The sequence below is a fragment of the Lactuca saligna genome, chromosome 8, assembly GCF_052625555.1.
Source record: "Lactuca saligna cultivar CGN05327 chromosome 8, ASM5262555v1, whole genome shotgun sequence".
Classification (NCBI taxonomy): domain Eukaryota; kingdom Viridiplantae; phylum Streptophyta; class Magnoliopsida; order Asterales; family Asteraceae; genus Lactuca; species Lactuca saligna.
The window spans coordinates 138,372,476-138,391,354 of NC_136424.1; the positions used below are offsets into that span (position 1 = coordinate 138,372,476).

Sequence of the window (18,879 nt, forward strand, 5' to 3'; positions counted from 1 at the left end):
CTAAAACCCTAATCTTTACACCTATATAAACCCCCTAAGGCTTATGAATTCGTCCAAGCCTTCCCAAGAAGTCCTAAGGACGAATTCCTACCTCTCTCCTCTCTCTTTATACCTTCTCCACTTGCTTATGGTGTTTGTAAGCCATTAGAGGAGTGACACTTGTGACTCTAAGCCTTCCAAAGTCAATTCAAGGAGGAATTGGGATTGTTATTACTACATAACAATCAAGGTAATATCTTAAACCTAATTATATGTTAATATTGATTTCCATATGCTAGAATTAGGGTTTATAGTCTTGGATTCAAAGCATGTACAATAGAGAAACCTAGATCCAAGCATTAGGGTTTGTATGAGAACATAAGATGTCTTATGACCAAAACCCATCAAACATATCCCTGAACTGCTCCCAAGTAACAGCAGCTCTCTGATCATCAGAGAATGACCCAGTCGCATGTCTGCACCAGTCCTTGGCCCCCGACCTAAGCAGGTTCAGAGCACACCTGACCTTCTGGTCAGTAGGACACGAGCAGGTGAAGAAACACCCCTCCACATCTAAAATCCACCTCATAGCCTTGATGGGATCATGCGTCCCATCATAAGTAGGGGGCTTCGTGTTATCGAAGTCCCTGTACTGGAAACCCTTACCAACTCCTCCCCCCGTCGCTGATACAACTGATGCAGCTGCTGTCTCTGCAAGGGCTGAATAGCGCTCATCAAAATACTCCACCATGGCGGTCTTAACCGACTCGAACATCTCCGGTAACTGAGCCCAGAATGCAGCAGCAACCTCATCATGCAGGATTTCCCGAATCCTGGCATCCAACTCCTCTGCACCCATCTGCACCACTGACTCAGGTGCTGTCGGCCCCTCCTGGCCTCCATCCCCTGATCCTGATCCCGAACCGGATCCAACCACGAAGCGTCTCGTCATCACCATTCTGAAACATAGCACAGGATATTAGATAATTCATATAAATATTTGGGAGCCAACTCCCTACTAACCCTAGGGATTGCGACTTACTTGGCACGCGTATAGGTTTGGTGCTTCCAGTAGTATGGGCCCCTACTACCTTCCACACTTACCCATATTCGTCCCAAGTATCCCCACAACCCTAACAATATGCACAATAAGGCGAGTGCTCAACCCTCACTCCTAGAGGAATGCTAAATATCTCATAACTGACCTCTCGGTCCCACTCAATCCTTTTTTACTCGTAAAACTTCCACCAACCGTGCAACACTAATATATGCTAGCCATACATAACGCTGGACCCTATAGACTTTTGAATATCCAATCCTACCCCAAGCTCCCAATCAAACAAGAACAAAACATAAGGCCAAATCAAACATTCTCAGGCTATAAGATCTTAATTAGGTACAACTGTGATGCATACATTAGACAACTACAGTAATGATGTCAATCTCACATAAGGGATCCCTAGGCTATTAGGCATCATATAATCAGGCAATTCTATCATGCAATTCCTGAAGATCCTTAGCCTAGTACTAGCATTTGTTCTAACATATCACAATATCAAATAACTATATGGCATTTTGGGGTCTACTTACTGGCTCCGGCTGATCGTACACCCTGCATCCTCCTTTACTTATTTTGAAAACCATTTAAAACCATTTGAAAATCTTTCCTCGATTTGAGATTGGATTCACACGAATGTTCCTCCAATTCACTCAAACCAAGGCTCTGATACCAACTTGTAACACTCAAAATTTAAGCCAAATTTAAATTTTTAAAAACACATCAAATTCATCAAAACATTACAACTTTGTTTTCAAAATACATTTATATCAGAGTTTTCCCCAGAAACATAACACAATAGGAGGAGCTGTACGATCAAGCCTTAGCCTTGCAGCGATCCCCTGAGGTACCTGAAACAATAAACTGAAACTGTAAGCCCGAGAGCTTAGTGAGTTACCCCCAAAATACAGATACACATACAGTTCACATAGCAATATCAACATTAGCATATCATATCAATCAAAACAGAACAACATGCACTGGGTCCACAGCTTTACAAGATGGACTACCCTTGGGCCCTCAGTACAAGTCTGGAATGCCTACCGGACCCTCAGCTGGTATCTGGAATGCCATCGAGCCCTTAGTACGAGTTTGGAATGCCTATCGGGCCCTCAACTCGTATCTGGAATGCTCTCGAGTCCTCAGTATGAGTTTGGAATGCCTACCGGGCCCTCAGCTCATATCTGACTCTCGGGTTTGTTGGCTACCGCATGGAGAAGTACAACCTCAACCCACTCCACATAACATGTCGACATGTAATAGATAAATGCACATACAGGTAATCAATCAATATCACAGGCAATCCTATAGATCTACCCGACTTGCATATAAACTGGCATACATTACTAACTCAACTCAACATATCAATGACTACTAGGATATCAAATCCAATGGGCCGGCCTTGGTGCCTTAGACCCCTTAGTATAGTGAGGATAACTCACCTCGCAATTGTCGTCAGAAATAAGAAAGCTTAACTGTCGGGTCCAACACGAACTTCACTACCTAAAAGTACCACACAACCTTTTTCATAAATCTCCCAATCCCAGAAACCCACAGAATTCAATTGGTCAACCCCTTGGTCCAATTCAAAGTCCACAGTCAGAGTCAACAGTCCATGTTGACTCGACTCACCGAGTTTTCTAACACTCGCTGAGTTCAAGGAAATCTTCAACGAACTCGCCGAGTTTATGGCCATCTTCAACGGACTCGGCGAGTCCCTTAATCAACTCGTCGAGTCCATGCAGATCTTAATCCATGCAGCTGCTTTTTAAGCCATGGCAAGGCCCCAAATTACAGATCCAAGCTCCTAAGGCACGTTTATTACGTAAAGTTGCAATCTTTACGTACATGCAAGGCTCTAAAGGCCCGAAATGATCAATCTAAGCTCTTTAATGGAGTTTTACACCTTGGAGAGTTTCAACCTTGCACAATCTGGGAACTTTATGGATCTAGGGGTCAAGGGAAGTCCATATCTGAAGTTATAACTTCAGATCTTAGCTTAAACATGGAGAGTCCTTCATAACACCCATCCAAGGGAGGTTCAAAGTGAAAAGAGCCTAAGGGAATAGCTTATTACCTTCCAGAGAGTGATGTTTGATGCAATCCCTTAGCTTTTCCCGAGTTCCTGGCCTTGCTTTTCCTTTCTTCTTCCAATGCTTCCTTCCAAAGTTACTCCTTCAAGCTTGGACACCAAAAACACACACACACACAGATGTTTTAGGGTTTGAGAGAGACAAGAGGCATAAGGGGAGGCTGGTGGAGGCCAATGATCCTTTAAATAGGGTGTAAAACCCTAGAATTTAGGGTTTCATCTGCCAGCTCCTACTCGCTGAGTCCCTTGGTGGACTCGCCGAGTAGGTCACTAAACATGCGTTCCAATCCCACTGCTACTCGGCGAGTAGGGCAACCAACTCGCCGAGTAGGACATAATACCAATTATTCTTTAATTAAATTTATACCTGGAATCGGGACGTTACAGGGGCTCATCTTGCTACTCCAAAAGCTGCAACCAGGTCCAAAAGAACAATCAAAATACCCATCCGTTTTAAGGTTTAAAGGAACAACTAATGAAAGTTGACAGAGTCTATGACCCCACTGTCACAAACTCATCTAACCCACTGCTACTACAACCCCCACCCAAACCAAACCCAGAATTATCCTTCAACCGTTTATCTCCTGATGCATTACAAAAACGCCCATCTGAATTCTTATTAATAGCCGACGATGATGATTCCCATGATATTAATGACACCCGATCTGACATCACTCATACCCACGAGATACATAGGCCGGAGGGAGTGGTGCCGCAACCGTAGGGACCAATCAGAGGGAGGTAAGAAAAAATAATTACAATCCAAAAGTGGTCCACTCCAAACTCCTTCACAACCCTTAGTACATTTTTGGGCTTAACAAGTTTTTATAGGTTTGTCCGTAATTAGATTCAAATCGCAGCTCCTCTACCCGTAATTACATTGAACTTCACTCCCAACTTAGCCTTCGAACAACACAACACAAACAAACAATGGAATTGCTCATAACGCTAGCTTGTCCAGACTTCACAAAGCCCTTCGATATCACCACTAATGCTTCCAGAACCACTATTGGCTCAGTTTTATGCCAGAATGATAAGCTAATTGCATTCTTTATTACAGACCCGTCCCACAGGGTGGACGATAAGGGAGACCGTCCATGTCTAAATACTTGTAATGTTAGTCATCTCCGATAGCTATTTCATGATCCTAGTTTTTAGATAGTTGCTGCATTTTCCCTTTTAAATTACAATGTAAGTTTGCATTGGAAAAGAAGCAGAAAATTGTCCCAAATCCTTTTCTTCTTTGTGTTCTTATTGAGGAATTGCCATCTCGAATTGGCTATACCAATTAATGTCCTCATTCAAGTTTCAACACACAATGAAATAGGGAAAAGAAATGGAAACTAACCGATTCCATAGCTGAGTCTAACAACAGCACGAGTTTTGTTTCAAACCGGAAACTCGGCATCTGGGAATGTGTGGTTAAATGTAGTGACCTCCATTGCAGAACTTGTACAGATAGCTCACAGAAGGTGGAAGTGATCAATGGCAAAAGTACTACATGTAAAAGCACAGATGCAAAGCTGAGGAAGAAGAAGAGAACAGCAGTGCGGACAATCTCTACAAACAGACATCAAACATAAGGATAGACATTGCTGCTAGACAGCTAGTCGTAGTAGATTTCTTTTGAGCTAAGATAGTGGCTATGTTTTGAGCTAAGATAGTGGCTATGGAGATCTGAGCTAACTTGTGTGCGTTTTATGTATCTAAATTGGTTTATGAATATCAACAGTTTCCTCAATCTAGTAAGAGTAGCATAAGGCCAGTTGCTTTTATTATTAAATAAATCATTTGATTGTCCAGAGTCAAAGTGCCAAACTTCCCTATTTCTATGTAGCACCATGTTTCTTTGTTGTCCATTAATTGTTGTGCAAATAAAGTAATTGAGAAGGAAAAACTAAGATGGCGTAAATTTGTAAAATGTTTGGACCTAATTGGGAAAGCCTTATTTCCTTAACTTTTTCAATTATGTTGTTCTCTTGCATCAACTCAAAAAGAAACATAACTAGCTTAGCATATGAAGTCATGACCCCATTATGTAAAAAAGAAACAACACCAAACTTTGTTCTTTATCTCTCATTGTCTTGTTAAGAGAGGAATTAAGTTTAACTTTTTTCATCAATAACTACTGTTATCACTCTTATCCAACCACTATTATGTTTATCAATAATTTCATTGAAATATGAGTTCATCTCTTTATTTGTCAAAATATGGATTCGTATTATATTTCTACTACATTTTGTTTTTAGTTCCACTTCTGAAACTACCTGCAAATCCCGTGGAGCATCCCTTATTTCAGACAATGCCTACTGAATTGGTGGACTTTAAGGTGGATATTACTTGACATATACTTTACCTTTATGTTAATCTTTGTTAGAAGTTATCTTATTTAACACTATCAGGCAATGATATCCTTCCGGAAACCACTCAAATATACCTCCGAGGAACTGCTAAATGAAGAAAACTTTTACTTAACCATTGAGGTAACTTAAACCATGTTTCTTTTGTCTCATTGGATGTTGACCGGATAAAGTTTAATATGAATATATGATGCTTAAAAGATATCTATGAAATTAACTACATACTTTGGAATATGGAAAACAAGAGCAAATTGGTAATACCAATATATGATGCATAAAGTTTAATATGTGAAACTTAATATTTTATTAAAATTAGGAAGGAGACCAAGGGCTACTGCATGTGCTCATTTTGAGCATGAAAGAAAGAACACAATCGAAAAGACCAGTCGTTGTTTATCTGCATCCAACAAATGCAAACATAGAGCATCTACGCCCTTTACTTGAGGTATAATATAAAATTACAAGGGTAGACTGGTCATTTCTTCATTTGACAAAAGACTTTCATCTAACGATTTCTTCCTTTCAATTCAGGATTATGCTTCACGTGGATATATTGCAATTGCCATTGATTCTCGTTACCATGGAGAACGTGCCAAAATGAAACAAACAATTTTCGTAATTTGCTCGATGCATATCCTAAAGTACAAATTATTGAATGGTCTATGTGGTTTTCAAAAATTTCACATTTGGTCCCTATGTTTTCGTTCGCACTCGAATGGTCCCTAGGTTTTGGTTTTTATTGTGTTTTTCATCCCCTAGTAGAGATGAAAAGACCACATTGTCCTTTGACTTTATCTGTTTTAGCTTTTTTTTATTATCATTTGTTTATTATTAATGAATATAAATGATTAAATAACCTTAAAATGGAACCCACCCAAAACCCTACACCCCACACTTGTCATGTACTTCTTTCTCATTTTAATTCACCGCCACTTCTGAAGCCCTCCCACAGGAGGAAGCTTCGTCAGACAAATAAAAAACAATCAGCACCACCACCATCCTTGTCTCTTATGTTTCCGAAAACACCTCGATCCTCCCTTGAAAACATTTATCCCTTCGTTTCCTGAAAACAGGTACTAAAAACCAAAAGCTTCTAGATCTCCTGCCATCATTTCCATGAAGCTACCACTATCATAGTACCATGAAACAATGACAACCGGGATCCACTATGGTGCCAGGAAGCTAACCCTGCCATAGTGACAAGAAAGGAGGAAGACAAGTAAAGTGAACCACCAACACCCCTAAACCCTTTACAAAACTGATAACGGAGAGGATGAGCGAGGAAGGATAGATGAAATCAATGGCGAAGAGGGAAGAGCAAGGGGGAGCAGATGCAGTCGATGGTCGGATGTCCACAAGGGGTGTCGAGAAGAAGAGAAGCGACTCATGAACCAGATCTCCATCCCTCACTACTTCATATCTCCTTCCAACAATGACAAATGTTGGTTGCAGGATGCTTCTTGTGGCGTCCATTGATGAAGATCGGTGGTTGATGGAGCAAATCAATAAATTTAGAGTTTAGATTAGTGGTGTCTTGTGGTTTCCTTGTGCGTCTGGTGTTTTCTGTAGTGTTTGGTGTTTTTCGACAGTGGCCGGTGGTTTGCAACGCAGATGAATTGAAACGAGAGAGGACATAAGGGGTGTAGGGTTTTTGGGTGGGACCAATTTCAAGTTTATTTAATAATTTATATTATTTAATAATAAACTAATAATATAAAAAATGAAATTTTTTTAAGATAAAGGGCGATATAGTCTTTTTTAGCTCTATGAGGGATGAAAAACACAATAAAATCAATACTTAGGGACCGCCCAAGTGCAAAAGAAAACATAGGAACCAAACGTGAAATTTTTGCGAACGACAGGACCATTTCAGTAATTTGTTCTCTCTATTCACACTCTCTTAGGTAAAATACAACCACCACATATCCGAGGTGTTCCATCACTCTCACCTGCTCTCATATCGCAATTACTCTACTATACATATAAACACAACATATTATCTTAATGTGTTCATGTCACCATTACTTGTCCAAATTTTGAAAGATGGAGCCCGTCGAATCAGCAGCCAACCTCTGTTCATAATACGTTGAAGTTCTTCGTAGTCGCCGTTGTCCTTCATGTAAGCTTCTTTCATAGATTTGGTCAATTTTAATGTTGATTTGTTGCGAATCTTTAGGCTCATATCATGCTCTCCTCTACTCTCATACGATGCAATATACAAAAATAAGGAGTTGTTCTAGGATGGACATTGCAGCTAGATTGCCAGTAGTAGTATAAGATTTCTTTTTAGCAAAAATAGTGGCTATGGAGATCCGAGCTTAATCTGTGCGTTTTATGTATCTAGATATGTTTATGAATATCGACAATTTCCTCAATCTAGTAAGCAAAAAAACTAAGATGGTGTAAATTTGTATATGAGTTTTGTTTCTTCGGTTTAAACTTTATTTGGCTGGGCTGCCACTTGATTTCAAAATATTTTTTTCGTCATAATTCTAATTAATAGGTATATAATATTATAAGTTTCTCTACTTAAGTTACAAAAAGTTGTTTAAACTAGAAGATACTTCATCTGGCATCCATACCTTGATCGAAATATCTACAAAAAATTGTTTCGAGGTGTAATATTATCAAATGCAGGTTCAGTTACATCCTAATCCTAACACCCTAGTAGATCCCGGTGTCAATTTCAAAAAAGAACACATCAAAACAAAGTATGTACCTTGAAATAGCGCTACTGGTACAAACCAGCCATAAACCTTCAATAACCTGACACCATTGCATATGACACTCAAGATATTGCATATGACACTCAAGATTTTTATTTATAAAATAAGAAACAAAAAATATAATTTAATTTTTGTTACAAACAAAGTTTCTTGCATAAATACAAGAAAGAAACATTACAGTTTGTAAAATTGGAGATTTTTTTGATAAAAAGCATATGATGGTTTATTTGCACTTACACTTTAATCCTTTTGTTACAATATTCAGGGATGAACTTCAACCTTTTTTTACGGTCAATTATCTAATTCTTATGCTTAATGATCTTGGTACTTCCACATTAGGGTAGGAATCAATAATCTAGTTTTTAGATGCAATCATCTCTTGTTTTGGTTTTACACCAATTTTGAGTTAATGTGCGGATGGATTTTGTAGAACATATGTTTAACAGGCCAGAGTTGAACAATATGTTTACCAAAAACAAAAGGTATGTATGAAATTTTCACCTTTGTTAGAAAGCAAGATGCAATCACGAAGAACAACAAACTATTAATCTCCATTGATGGATGTTCGTTGGAGATATCAAAAATCAAAACCCCATCATGAATCACCATAGAATCGACTATTAGATGAAGTACCACCATTAATGATACTATCATAGCCCAACCCAACAACAATGGGGTTCATCTTGCTACTCCAAAAGCTGCAACCAGGCCAAAAATAACAATCAAAATACCCATCCGTTTTAAGGATTAAAGGAACAACTAATGAAAGTTGACTGAGTCTATGGCCCCACTGTCACAAACTCATCTAACCCACCGCTACTACAACCCCCACCCAAACCAAACCCGGAATTATCCTTCAACCGTTTATCTCCTGATGCATTACAAAAACGCCCATCTGAATTCTTATTAATAGCCGACAATGATGATTCCCATGATATTAATGACACCCAATCTGACATCACTCATACCCACGAGATACTTAGGCCGGAGGGAGTGGTGCCGCACTCCCTCGTGAAACCGTAGGAACCAATCAGAGGGAGGTAAGAAAAAATAATTACAATCCAAAAGTGGCCCACTCCAGACTTCACAAAGCCCTTCGATATCACACTAATGCTTCCAAAACCACTATTGGCTCAATTTTATGCCAGAATCATAAGCTAATTGCATTCTTTATTACAGACCCGTCCCACAGGGCGGGCGATAAGGGAGACCGTCCATGGCTAATCTTTTAAATGGCCCAAAAAATTTATACACTCTATTAATGGTAAGTTAGACAAGGTCAATTTTGAAGATATTATTAATGATTTTTCATCTCAAAATACTAGAAGATATATTTTTCTTTAATTATATAAATATTTGTAATTGAAAATGTTATATTTAGGAGGTAGTATAAGTATTTTTCTTTCAATTATTAAATTATTATAAAAGCAGTGGATGCAATTTGTGTAGTTTAAGGGCCTTTTTTTCCTTTTGCCCTGAGCCCAAAATATATTTGGAACGGCCTTGCTTTAGTAAAAAACAATGCAACCGAATGCAAGCCAACTCTACATATGTCCGGGAGCTTTATGCGATCACCGATTCTGTCAAAAAATGTTGGGATGCAAATTTTGTCTGTTCACAGATCACCACAGCTTGAAATATTTTCTCACCCAAACGATTCAAACACCTGAACAACATAAGTGGATCACTAAGCTCTTGGGTTATGAATTCAAGCTCCACTATGAATCGAGTCGGGAAAACAAAGTGGCTGATGCCCTTATCCAAAAACATCATTCCATTCCTCTACGATTGCCACCGTCTTCTCCTCCATTACCATCTAATTGCATTCATGTTTCCCTTTTGCTTAGGCATGTAATGTTAGTCATCTCCGATAGCTATTTCATGATCCTAGTTTTTAGATAGTTGTTGCATTTTCCCTTTTAAATTACAATGTAAGTTTGCATTGGAAAAGAAGCAGAAAATTGTCCCAAATCCTTTTCTTCTTTGTGTTCTTATTGAGGAATTGCCATCTCGAATTGGGTATACCAATTAATATCCTCATTCAAGTTTCAACACACAATGAAATAGGGAAAAGAAATGGAAACTAACCGATTCCATAGCTGAGTCCATTGCAGAATTTGTTTCAAACCGGAAACTCAGCATCTGGGAATGTGTGGTTAAATGTAGTGACCTCCATTGCAGAATTTGTACAGATAGGTCACAGAAAGTGGCAGTGATCAATGGCAAAAGTATTACATGTAAAAGCGCAGATGCAAAGCTGAGGAAGAAGAAGAGTACAGCAGTGAGGACAATCTCTACAAACAGACATCAGACATAAGGATAGACATTGCTGCTAGACAGCTAGTCGTAGTAGATTTCTTTTGAGCTAAGATAGTGGCTATGGAGATCCGAGCTAACTTGTGTGCGTTTTATGTATCTAAATTGGTTTATGAATATCAACAGTTTCCTCAATCTAGTAAGAGTAGCATACGGCCAGTTGCTTTTATTATAAAATAAATCATTTGATTGTCCAGAGTCAAAGTGCCAGACTTCTCTGTTTCTATGTAGCACCATGTTTCTTTGTTGTCCATTAATTGTTGTCTAAATAAAGTAATTGAGAAAGAAAAACTAAGATGGCGTAAATTTGTAAAATGTTAGGACCTAATTGGGAAAGCCTCATTTCCTTAACTTTTTCAATTAAGTTGTTCTCTTGCATCTACTCAAAAAGAAACATAACTAGCTTAGCATAGTAAGTCATGACCCCATTATGTAAAAAAGAAACAACACCAAACTTTGTTCTTTATCTCTCATTGTCTTGTTAAGAGAGGAATTAAGTTTAACTTTTTTCATCAATAACTACTGTTATCACTCTTATCCAACCACTATTATGTTTATCAATAATTTCTTTGAAATTTGAGTTCATCTCTTTATTTGTCAAAATCTGGATTCATATTATATTTCTGCTACATTTTTTTTTTCAGTTCCACTTCAGACACTACCTGCAAAGCCCGTGGAGCATCCCTTATTTCAGAAACCACCTCCTGAATTGCCGGACTTTAAGGTGGATATTACCTGACATATACTTTACCTTTCTGTTAATCTTTGTTAGAAATTATCTTATCTGAACACACTATCAGGCACTGTTATCCTACCGGAAACGACGCATGGAACCAGGGGCGGAACACAAAAACCATAACCAAACCAAGGGGGCCGGAACAAAAAATATATAGTAAAATTTATATAAACCAGTTTAATTACACTCGTCAAATTGGGTACCTCCTTCTAGTGTACTATTATATTATACTCATTTTAACAGCAACATATAAAAAAGTGACCACAAAAAATCGTTTTTTTTTTCTTAAAGGACGAACAAATTGCAAAAGAGTCTGCCTTTGATGGACTCTAAATTTTGTTCATATTTTTTTTGGTTTGTAACCTTGGATTTTTTTTTCTAAAACTTTGATATAATTTTTTAAAGTACACACTTATAAATGTATATAAGCTTTAAACTATGCCTTTGATTTCAAAATGTTATACTTTGTGCTTTTATTAAGTTAATTAATTAGTCTTTTTTGTAACTTTTAACATATTTACGCATTGATTAAAATATATAATAATAATAAAGTTAAATTATAACTTGTTCGAACAATTTCTTGATGTATAATATAACACACTATTTATTTGATTAATGTAACTTTTTCACATTTTAATTATATAATTTATTTAATTAATATATTTTCTATGATTTAAAAAAGGGTATTATAATAATAATAATAATAACAAATATAGCTTTTAAATGTTAAATTAAAAGATATTGAAAAAAAAAGCTGACAGCTAACATATATTGCGCAGTGTACAAACCCATCATGAAATGTCATATATATCTTCTCTTAAAATTTCTTATTTCTGAATATATAAACCCTAAAACACTATAATAAGAAGATACAAAATGAAAGACAAAAAGACTTACAACTAATCGAGAGTTTGAGACTGTAGAGATGAGATGAAGATGTGATAATCTGGAAGTCCTCAAGCGCTCGGAGCTGTGGAAGTCGGAGAAGTACTCCAGACAGAGAGATTGAGAGATCGAGCGGTGACAGTGATTCAACGACTTAGGAGCAAGAGAAGAAACCAACTGTGACGGTGAGGATGCGAATAAGGAGGCGAAGACATGGTTAAGAGCTATAGGTTTTTGGTTTTAATTTTGAGACATTTTTTATTTCTTTCTTTACCTCGTAGGTTATTAAATAGTTCTAAATTTCAAAATTTATCTTTGGTACAATATCCCCATTTCCTTCAAAATAGGTATTTAGGTATTTTGAGTGTAGTTTTTATTTTAGTGGCTTCCGATTCTCTTAAATTTCTCAAATATATGCCCTTTGGGATTAACTTGGAAATAATTTCAATGTTTCATCCATTATTAAAAAAAACTGGAGGGGCGGATTTGTTTTTATTTTCCTGGAAATATAGTATACATTTGTTGTTTGTATAATATTTTGTATTTAGAAGATAAAAAACCAGGGGGGCCATGGCCTCCCCTGACCCCTTCTTAGCTCCGCCACTGCATGGAACCAATCATGTATACCTTCGAGGAACCGCTAAATGAAGAAAACTATTACTTAACCATTGAGGTAACTTATACCATGTTTCTTTTGTCTCATTGGATATTGACCGGATAAAGTTTAATATGAATATATGATGCTTAAAAGATATCTAAGAAAATAACTACATACTTTGGAATATGGAAAACAAGAGCAAATTGGTAATACCAATATATGATGCATAAAGTTTAATATGTGAAACTTATTATTTTATTTAAATTAGGAAGGAGATCAAGGGTTACTGCCTGTGCTCATTTTGAGCAAGAAACAAAGAACACAATCGAAAAGACCAGCTGTTGTTTATCTGCATCCATCAAATGCAAACAAAGAGTATCTACGCGATTTATAATATAAAATTACAAGGGTAGACTGGTCATTTCTTCATTTGACAAAAGACTTTCATCTAACGAGTTCTTCCTTTCAATTCAGGATTATGCTTCACGTAGATATATTGCAATTGCCATTGATGCTCGTTACCATGGAGAACGTGCCAAAACCCCCAACACCTATCAAGAAGTGAGCACCAAAACATTTCTTTAGTTTTTTGGGTTTATGCCAAAAAAGAATATGGCTAAATGCAAGAACATAAGAAATAGCAACATACTTTCATATACTTATTTATTATAGCATCCTACATTGAAAAAAATCTATCCAGTTATAGCAATGTGATTCACATAGAAGCCAATTTTTCGTTGCTATAGTTGAGTAGATATTTGAGAGTACAATGGATAATATACAAATCATCTTTCATGATCTCAAAGCATAAATATAACCTCTATTTCATATATTCTGGATCTAGGCTCTTGTTTCATCATGGATAAGAGGTGATACAATGCCATTTATATTTGACACGGTTATACTTCTTCACTATTGAATTTTTCAAATGACATTCATTATGTACTTTTAATGCCCAAATGTTTAACATTTATTATGTTTTAGGTGTGGGACCTTATAAAGTTGGCAGATTATCTAACTGACAGAGATGATATACACCATTCCAAGATAGGAATAACTGGGAATTCGCTTGGAGGTTGAATTTTAATATTTTATTAAACACATCATCTTGAAATAACATGAGTATATATATATATATATATATATATATATATATATATATATATATATATATATATATATATATATTCTTTTGTTATGAGTTATTATGCCTTTAATTCCATAACTCATTTCTGATATGTGATGCAGGAATGCATGCATGGTTTGCTGCTTTTATTGATAGACGTTATTCAGTTGCTGCCCCTGTAATTGCTGTTCAGGTATTGTTTATTTTTGACTTAATGGGCATAATTTAACACTTAATCTAACCTACTAACATAATATGAATGTGTAGGGCTTTCGGTGGGCCATAGATAATGATCAATGGCAAGCTCGAGTTGACAGTATGTGGCCTGTGTTTGAAGGTAATTAAAACATGTAACTTTACAAAAGAAATATAAAATATTTACTTTTTATATGTTATTATTTCTATGTTTAATAAAACATGTAACTTAAGTTATATATCGGTGTTTAACGACTTCGAACTATAAATTTGTACAAATTTCTCTCATTTATTTCCTCAAATATATTTATAAAAATTGTTTAAAAGTTCTCTTAAAATGTGTGTGTGTGTGTCTATATATATATATATATATATATATATATATATATATATATATATATATATTGTTTTAAAAATCTTACAGCTATAGCTAGCACATGCACTCTTTCTAAATTATAATTTTTTTTGCATGATTTTGTGATGGCGCATTTATATTCTTTTTATTCAGTAGCAAGGATTGATTTAGGGAAGGTAGCCATTGACAAAGAGGTTGTGGAAAAGGTATGTTCCATAAAAATTGCTAAATGTTTTGCTGACGTGGCATTCTGATGGCATCTAACTGTTGTTGTTCTGCTATTATTTTGACCAGGTTTGGAAAAGAATAGCTCCTGGTTTAGCATCTGAGTTTGACTCACCTTATACGGTGCCACTCATTGCACCACGCCCTTTGTTCATTATGAATGGTGAAATGACCGATCCTCTCTCCTATTCTTGATCCATTTTTTTCTGATGAAATAATAACATGGAAAAAACTATCAGGTCAAGATGATCCCCGTTGCCCAATCAATGGTATTGATGGTACCATATGTAAAACATATAAAGCCTTCGAAGATGCCCAATGTTTGAATCATTTCCAGGTCTTGACTTTTGACTCTTCACTTTTCACCAATGTTTCTTGCTTTTTCTAAACGAGCAAATTGCATGGAATAGCTACGTACTTTACTACCAGAGAATATTAGTATGTTGCTATTATGGGTAATAAATTGAGTAGATTGTCTACATTGGTAAAAAAAAGTTAAGTATAATGTTATATGATGTAATATTGTGTTGTATATGAGGTAATAATGTGATTTATTGTTAATGAAATTTAGGTGCATATCGAACCAGGAATTCGACATGAAGTGACACCATCAATGCTTAACGAAGTGAGTGATTGGATTGACAAGTTTTTAAAAGCATAGAAATTTCTCATGCATAGCTATGTACCTTATGCTCGACTGAATATTGTTGTATGTTGCAAAAGTATATGTATATCACCTTCCAATAAATGAAAGTTATTCCAAATTTGATTATGCATTTTTAATTTTTTTTTATTATAAATGTGAGGGTGAAATCTAACTATGTGTCTCAAGATTTGTGTTGTGAATTTGAATGACATAGTTGTTGGTTGTTCCGTCTCTGAAGTGGCAAGCATTTTAGAAACAATATTCTTATAACTATGATTAATCATTTAGAAGCTATATCCTTATAAGTGTGATTTATCATTCTTCGAATCATGGTTTTGTACATTCTTAATAACATAAAAAAAAAATACTTAGGGGCTATTTGATATTTGTTGATTGAGTCAAATTTGATAGAGTTAGGGTCTGACTAGGTTAAACGCATGTCTCTGACTGAAACAATATTGTTTGATTATACATCTGACTATGCTGATTGCTGAAAATAATTATTTTACCCTTCTGTTATGACTAACACACATGTTAGTGACATATCATCCATGGATTTTTCGGTAAATAAATTAATTGTTTTTAAAATTATTATTAATATTATTGTTATTGTAAAATTATATAAACTCAAAATTATAAATACTTTATAATATTCAGGCTTTATTCATGTTCTATGATCGTGTTCCTGTTCATGAACATCCTTCAACCACTACCATCGTTCACTATTGAGCACCATGATGGAACAAGAAGAAAAATTAAAAGTGAAATCGACAGATTACAGATTTTATTTAATCGCAAATCTCAGATTTGCAAGTTTGATGCCATAGGTCCATAGTTAATAAAAGAATTGTGATATTACGAGCATTATTGAACCAGAATCTGCACATGAGCACAAACTTCTTGCTGATGACCAAGTGATCTTCAATCTACGAAAATATGATGAAACTTTTCCTCTCTTTGAGGATTCCCATTCACCATCAAATGCACCAGAACTTACTCATATCCCAGAACCTTCACATAAACATCATCACAAGCATGAGCATGAAAAACACCCTCACAAGGATGAGCATGGAGAAGTACCAACATAGAGAAGCATAAAGAAGTACCAACATGGATCAGATTTCATACATACATAAGATTTCTACCAACATGGAGAAGAACGTGGAAATTCTTCAGATTTCTACCCCACTTGGAGAAAAAAAAAAAAAAAAGAGAAATTCATATATAATCTTATTTCACGTATACATACATAATCTGATTTCACAAACAAATAAATTCATCTGATTTTGTTCAGGCATTTTATCAAATAGTTAACGTGCATACCAAAACATTACACTTTGATGCTTCAAACTTGTACATAAAATCATATACAGCTCCAAAGTAGATGATATGAAGATGAGAACAACATCTATAAGATAATACATGGCAGAAAAATCGAAAAAATAAATATATACCTGGAAAAAAATAAAATAAAAAAGGAGGAAAAAGATGGGGTTTTTCTTACTGCTGGAAGGAGGCCGGAGCTTAGGTGAGGCGACCAAGGCGTTGGTCGGAGGTGAGAGGAACCGACATAGATGTCGGAGGTGGTAGGAGTTGTGGAAGAAATTGCGACTGGGATAAGGAGAGAAAGAAATCACGTCAAGGCTATGAGAACGAGAGGGTAAATCTAGGCAATATTATCTCAGTCAGCGTTTTTTTCATCTATTGTTTTAAATAGTCACTGATCTTTTTTAACGCATTCTAAATCCCTAAACTAACAAATAATCTGTTACCAATGAAGCCCAACCCAGCTGGGGAAGAGGTGTAGGGTTTATACCCATTGAGCGGCAGAGGTGGGGAGTTTGACTCGTATTCGTGGCCACTCGTGGGGAATTTTTCTTGGAAATTTCAAAAAAAAAGTGAGGGTTTGCGTTGTAAAGAAGCTCGAACCAGGGTTTTGCTGTAAAACACAAAAGGGGCTTCCACTTGGATATTGGTCGTTTCGAAAAAAAAAAAAACAAATAATCTATTAAAGCAATTCGCAACCTAGATTTGGTTTCTTCTTCATGCCCCTCTTCTTCTTCTTCACCATTCATTTTCCTCACGACTCAAAAATTCTTCGAAACCACTGGCTTTGAATCTGCCACCAAGCTTCTCCATGTTCTAAATTGTGGTTGCAACCGATAACATCTTAATATATGTTTTTCATCTTCAAATTGTGGTATGTAATTACTGCGAGAATGTGAAGGTACCAACAATGTCAATGGGTTCTTGATCAAGGCCGTAAAGCTGAAACCAGAAGGTAGGAAAACTCATATTGCTTTGCTCTAAAGACAGACTACCATTTAGTCGAAGCAATAAAGCATCAATGAAAAGTCCAGTTATGTGTTTTGATGAAGACAGTCTTGAGAAGAACATAAGATTTTATTTGACCTGGATGGTGTTTTGATGAAGACAGTCTTGAGAAGGCATGTGATTTTGGTCCAATGATGATGTTAATTTGTTCTTGTGGTGAGCTAATGTAGTTTCCTTTGGTTTTGTTTCAAGAAAAAAAATAAGAACCAAACCAAACTTTGTTCTAAAGTAAGAGGCAATGATGAGTTATCAAACGCACTGACCTTGACCAGACGTTAACAACCGGACCAGTAACAGGTCTAATGTCATTCTAACCAAACCAACTTTCATCTATTGTTTTGAATCGTCACTAATCTTCTTTTAGGCATTCTTTTATGTTTTTTTAAGCAAAATGGTTGTTTTTGATATACATGCCAATCATTCTATATTGTTTTTAAAATTTTTACCGTGGTTTTTGTTGTTGCTATTACGATAATTACAACCATCCAGCTATGTTGTATACTCTTGTGATTTTTTTTAATTACTTCTTTTAATTTAATTTTTCAAAGAATCAATATTTGTAATAATTAAATGGTTGGATTTATTTTAATTACTCATTTCAGTTGAATTTTTCATAACATATATGTTGCTAAAGAGTTGTTGTTTTTCTGAATAATTGTTGGATCGAGTTGAATATTATAACAATTAAAGAGTGTAATAAAAGCATCTCTTCTTACCAGCATAGCAACATACTTACAGCTAATTCCAAAATAGCAATTTATTGTAATTGTCATTGATTTTTGTTTGTTTTTCAAAGTTTTTTTTTATAGTAGTTTATACCGTTTTAAAATAAAGTCAGTTTGACCCATAAAAGCATCATACTTATGGCTCTTTACCGATAATAACAATGCAAGAAAAAATTACAGAAATGGTCCACGTGGAAAAAAAATTACATTATTGGTCTTTGTGGTGGAAAATAACTATATAATTGGTCTCTAGGTTGAAAAAGATTACGTAATTGGACCCTCACTCCGTAACGCAGAAAAAAATTATACTAATATATCATGTGCCAAGAAAAATATTACATAACTGGTTACTAATGGTGGGATTTTTTTTTTGCTATTTAAAAAATGAAGTATGTTGTTATAACTATTATTAGTAGATTTGTTATAGTACAATGTTATAATGATGAAACATTGACCGGTCGTTGTCATTAATGAAATTCAAGGGAAAACATTATCAAATGTTGGATATCCTACTTGTATAGGCT

At 35.7% G+C, this 18,879-nt stretch overlaps 1 protein-coding gene and 1 long non-coding RNA gene across 3 annotated transcripts; one reads left to right on the plus strand and one right to left on the minus strand.

Moving 5' to 3' along the window:
- The first annotated feature begins 5,310 nt into the window (after positions 1-5,310).
- Positions 5,311-15,433, plus strand: LOC145010132 (uncharacterized). Its single transcript, XM_078968714.1, has 12 exons — positions 5,311-5,445; positions 5,531-5,611; positions 5,805-5,933; positions 13,224-13,310; positions 13,594-13,647; positions 13,734-13,824; positions 13,998-14,068; positions 14,143-14,212; positions 14,579-14,631; positions 14,720-14,813; positions 14,890-14,987; positions 15,222-15,433. The coding sequence occupies exons 1-12, from the start codon at positions 5,311-5,313 to the stop codon at positions 15,309-15,311; spliced, it is 1,053 nt and encodes a 350-aa protein (XP_078824840.1). The 3' UTR covers positions 15,312-15,433.
- A 503-nt stretch (positions 15,434-15,936) lies between these two features.
- On the minus strand, positions 15,937-17,888 carry LOC145008446 (uncharacterized). Of its 2 annotated transcripts, XR_013663436.1 has the most exons (3): positions 16,801-17,885; positions 16,620-16,704; positions 15,937-16,307 (listed from the first exon to the last, which is right to left on the minus strand). It is a non-coding gene; the product is annotated as an uncharacterized LOC145008446 (long non-coding RNA). The 2 variants fall into 2 exon arrangements; XR_013663435.1 differs by lacking the exon at positions 15,937-16,307 and having other exon boundaries at positions 16,498-16,704; positions 16,801-17,888.
- Between the last annotated feature and the right edge of the window lie 991 nt (positions 17,889-18,879).

Coding starts and splice junctions, on each gene's coding strand:
- LOC145010132 (XM_078968714.1), top strand. CDS start 5,311: ATGAGTTCATCTCTTTATTTGTCAAAATATGGATTCGTATTATATTTC. Junction 5,934..13,223: donor ATCTACGCCCTTTACTTGAG/GTATAATATAAA, acceptor CTTTCAATTCAG/GATTATGCTTCACGTAGATA. Junction 14,632..14,719: donor ACAAAGAGGTTGTGGAAAAG/GTATGTTCCATA, acceptor TATTTTGACCAG/GTTTGGAAAAGAATAGCTCC.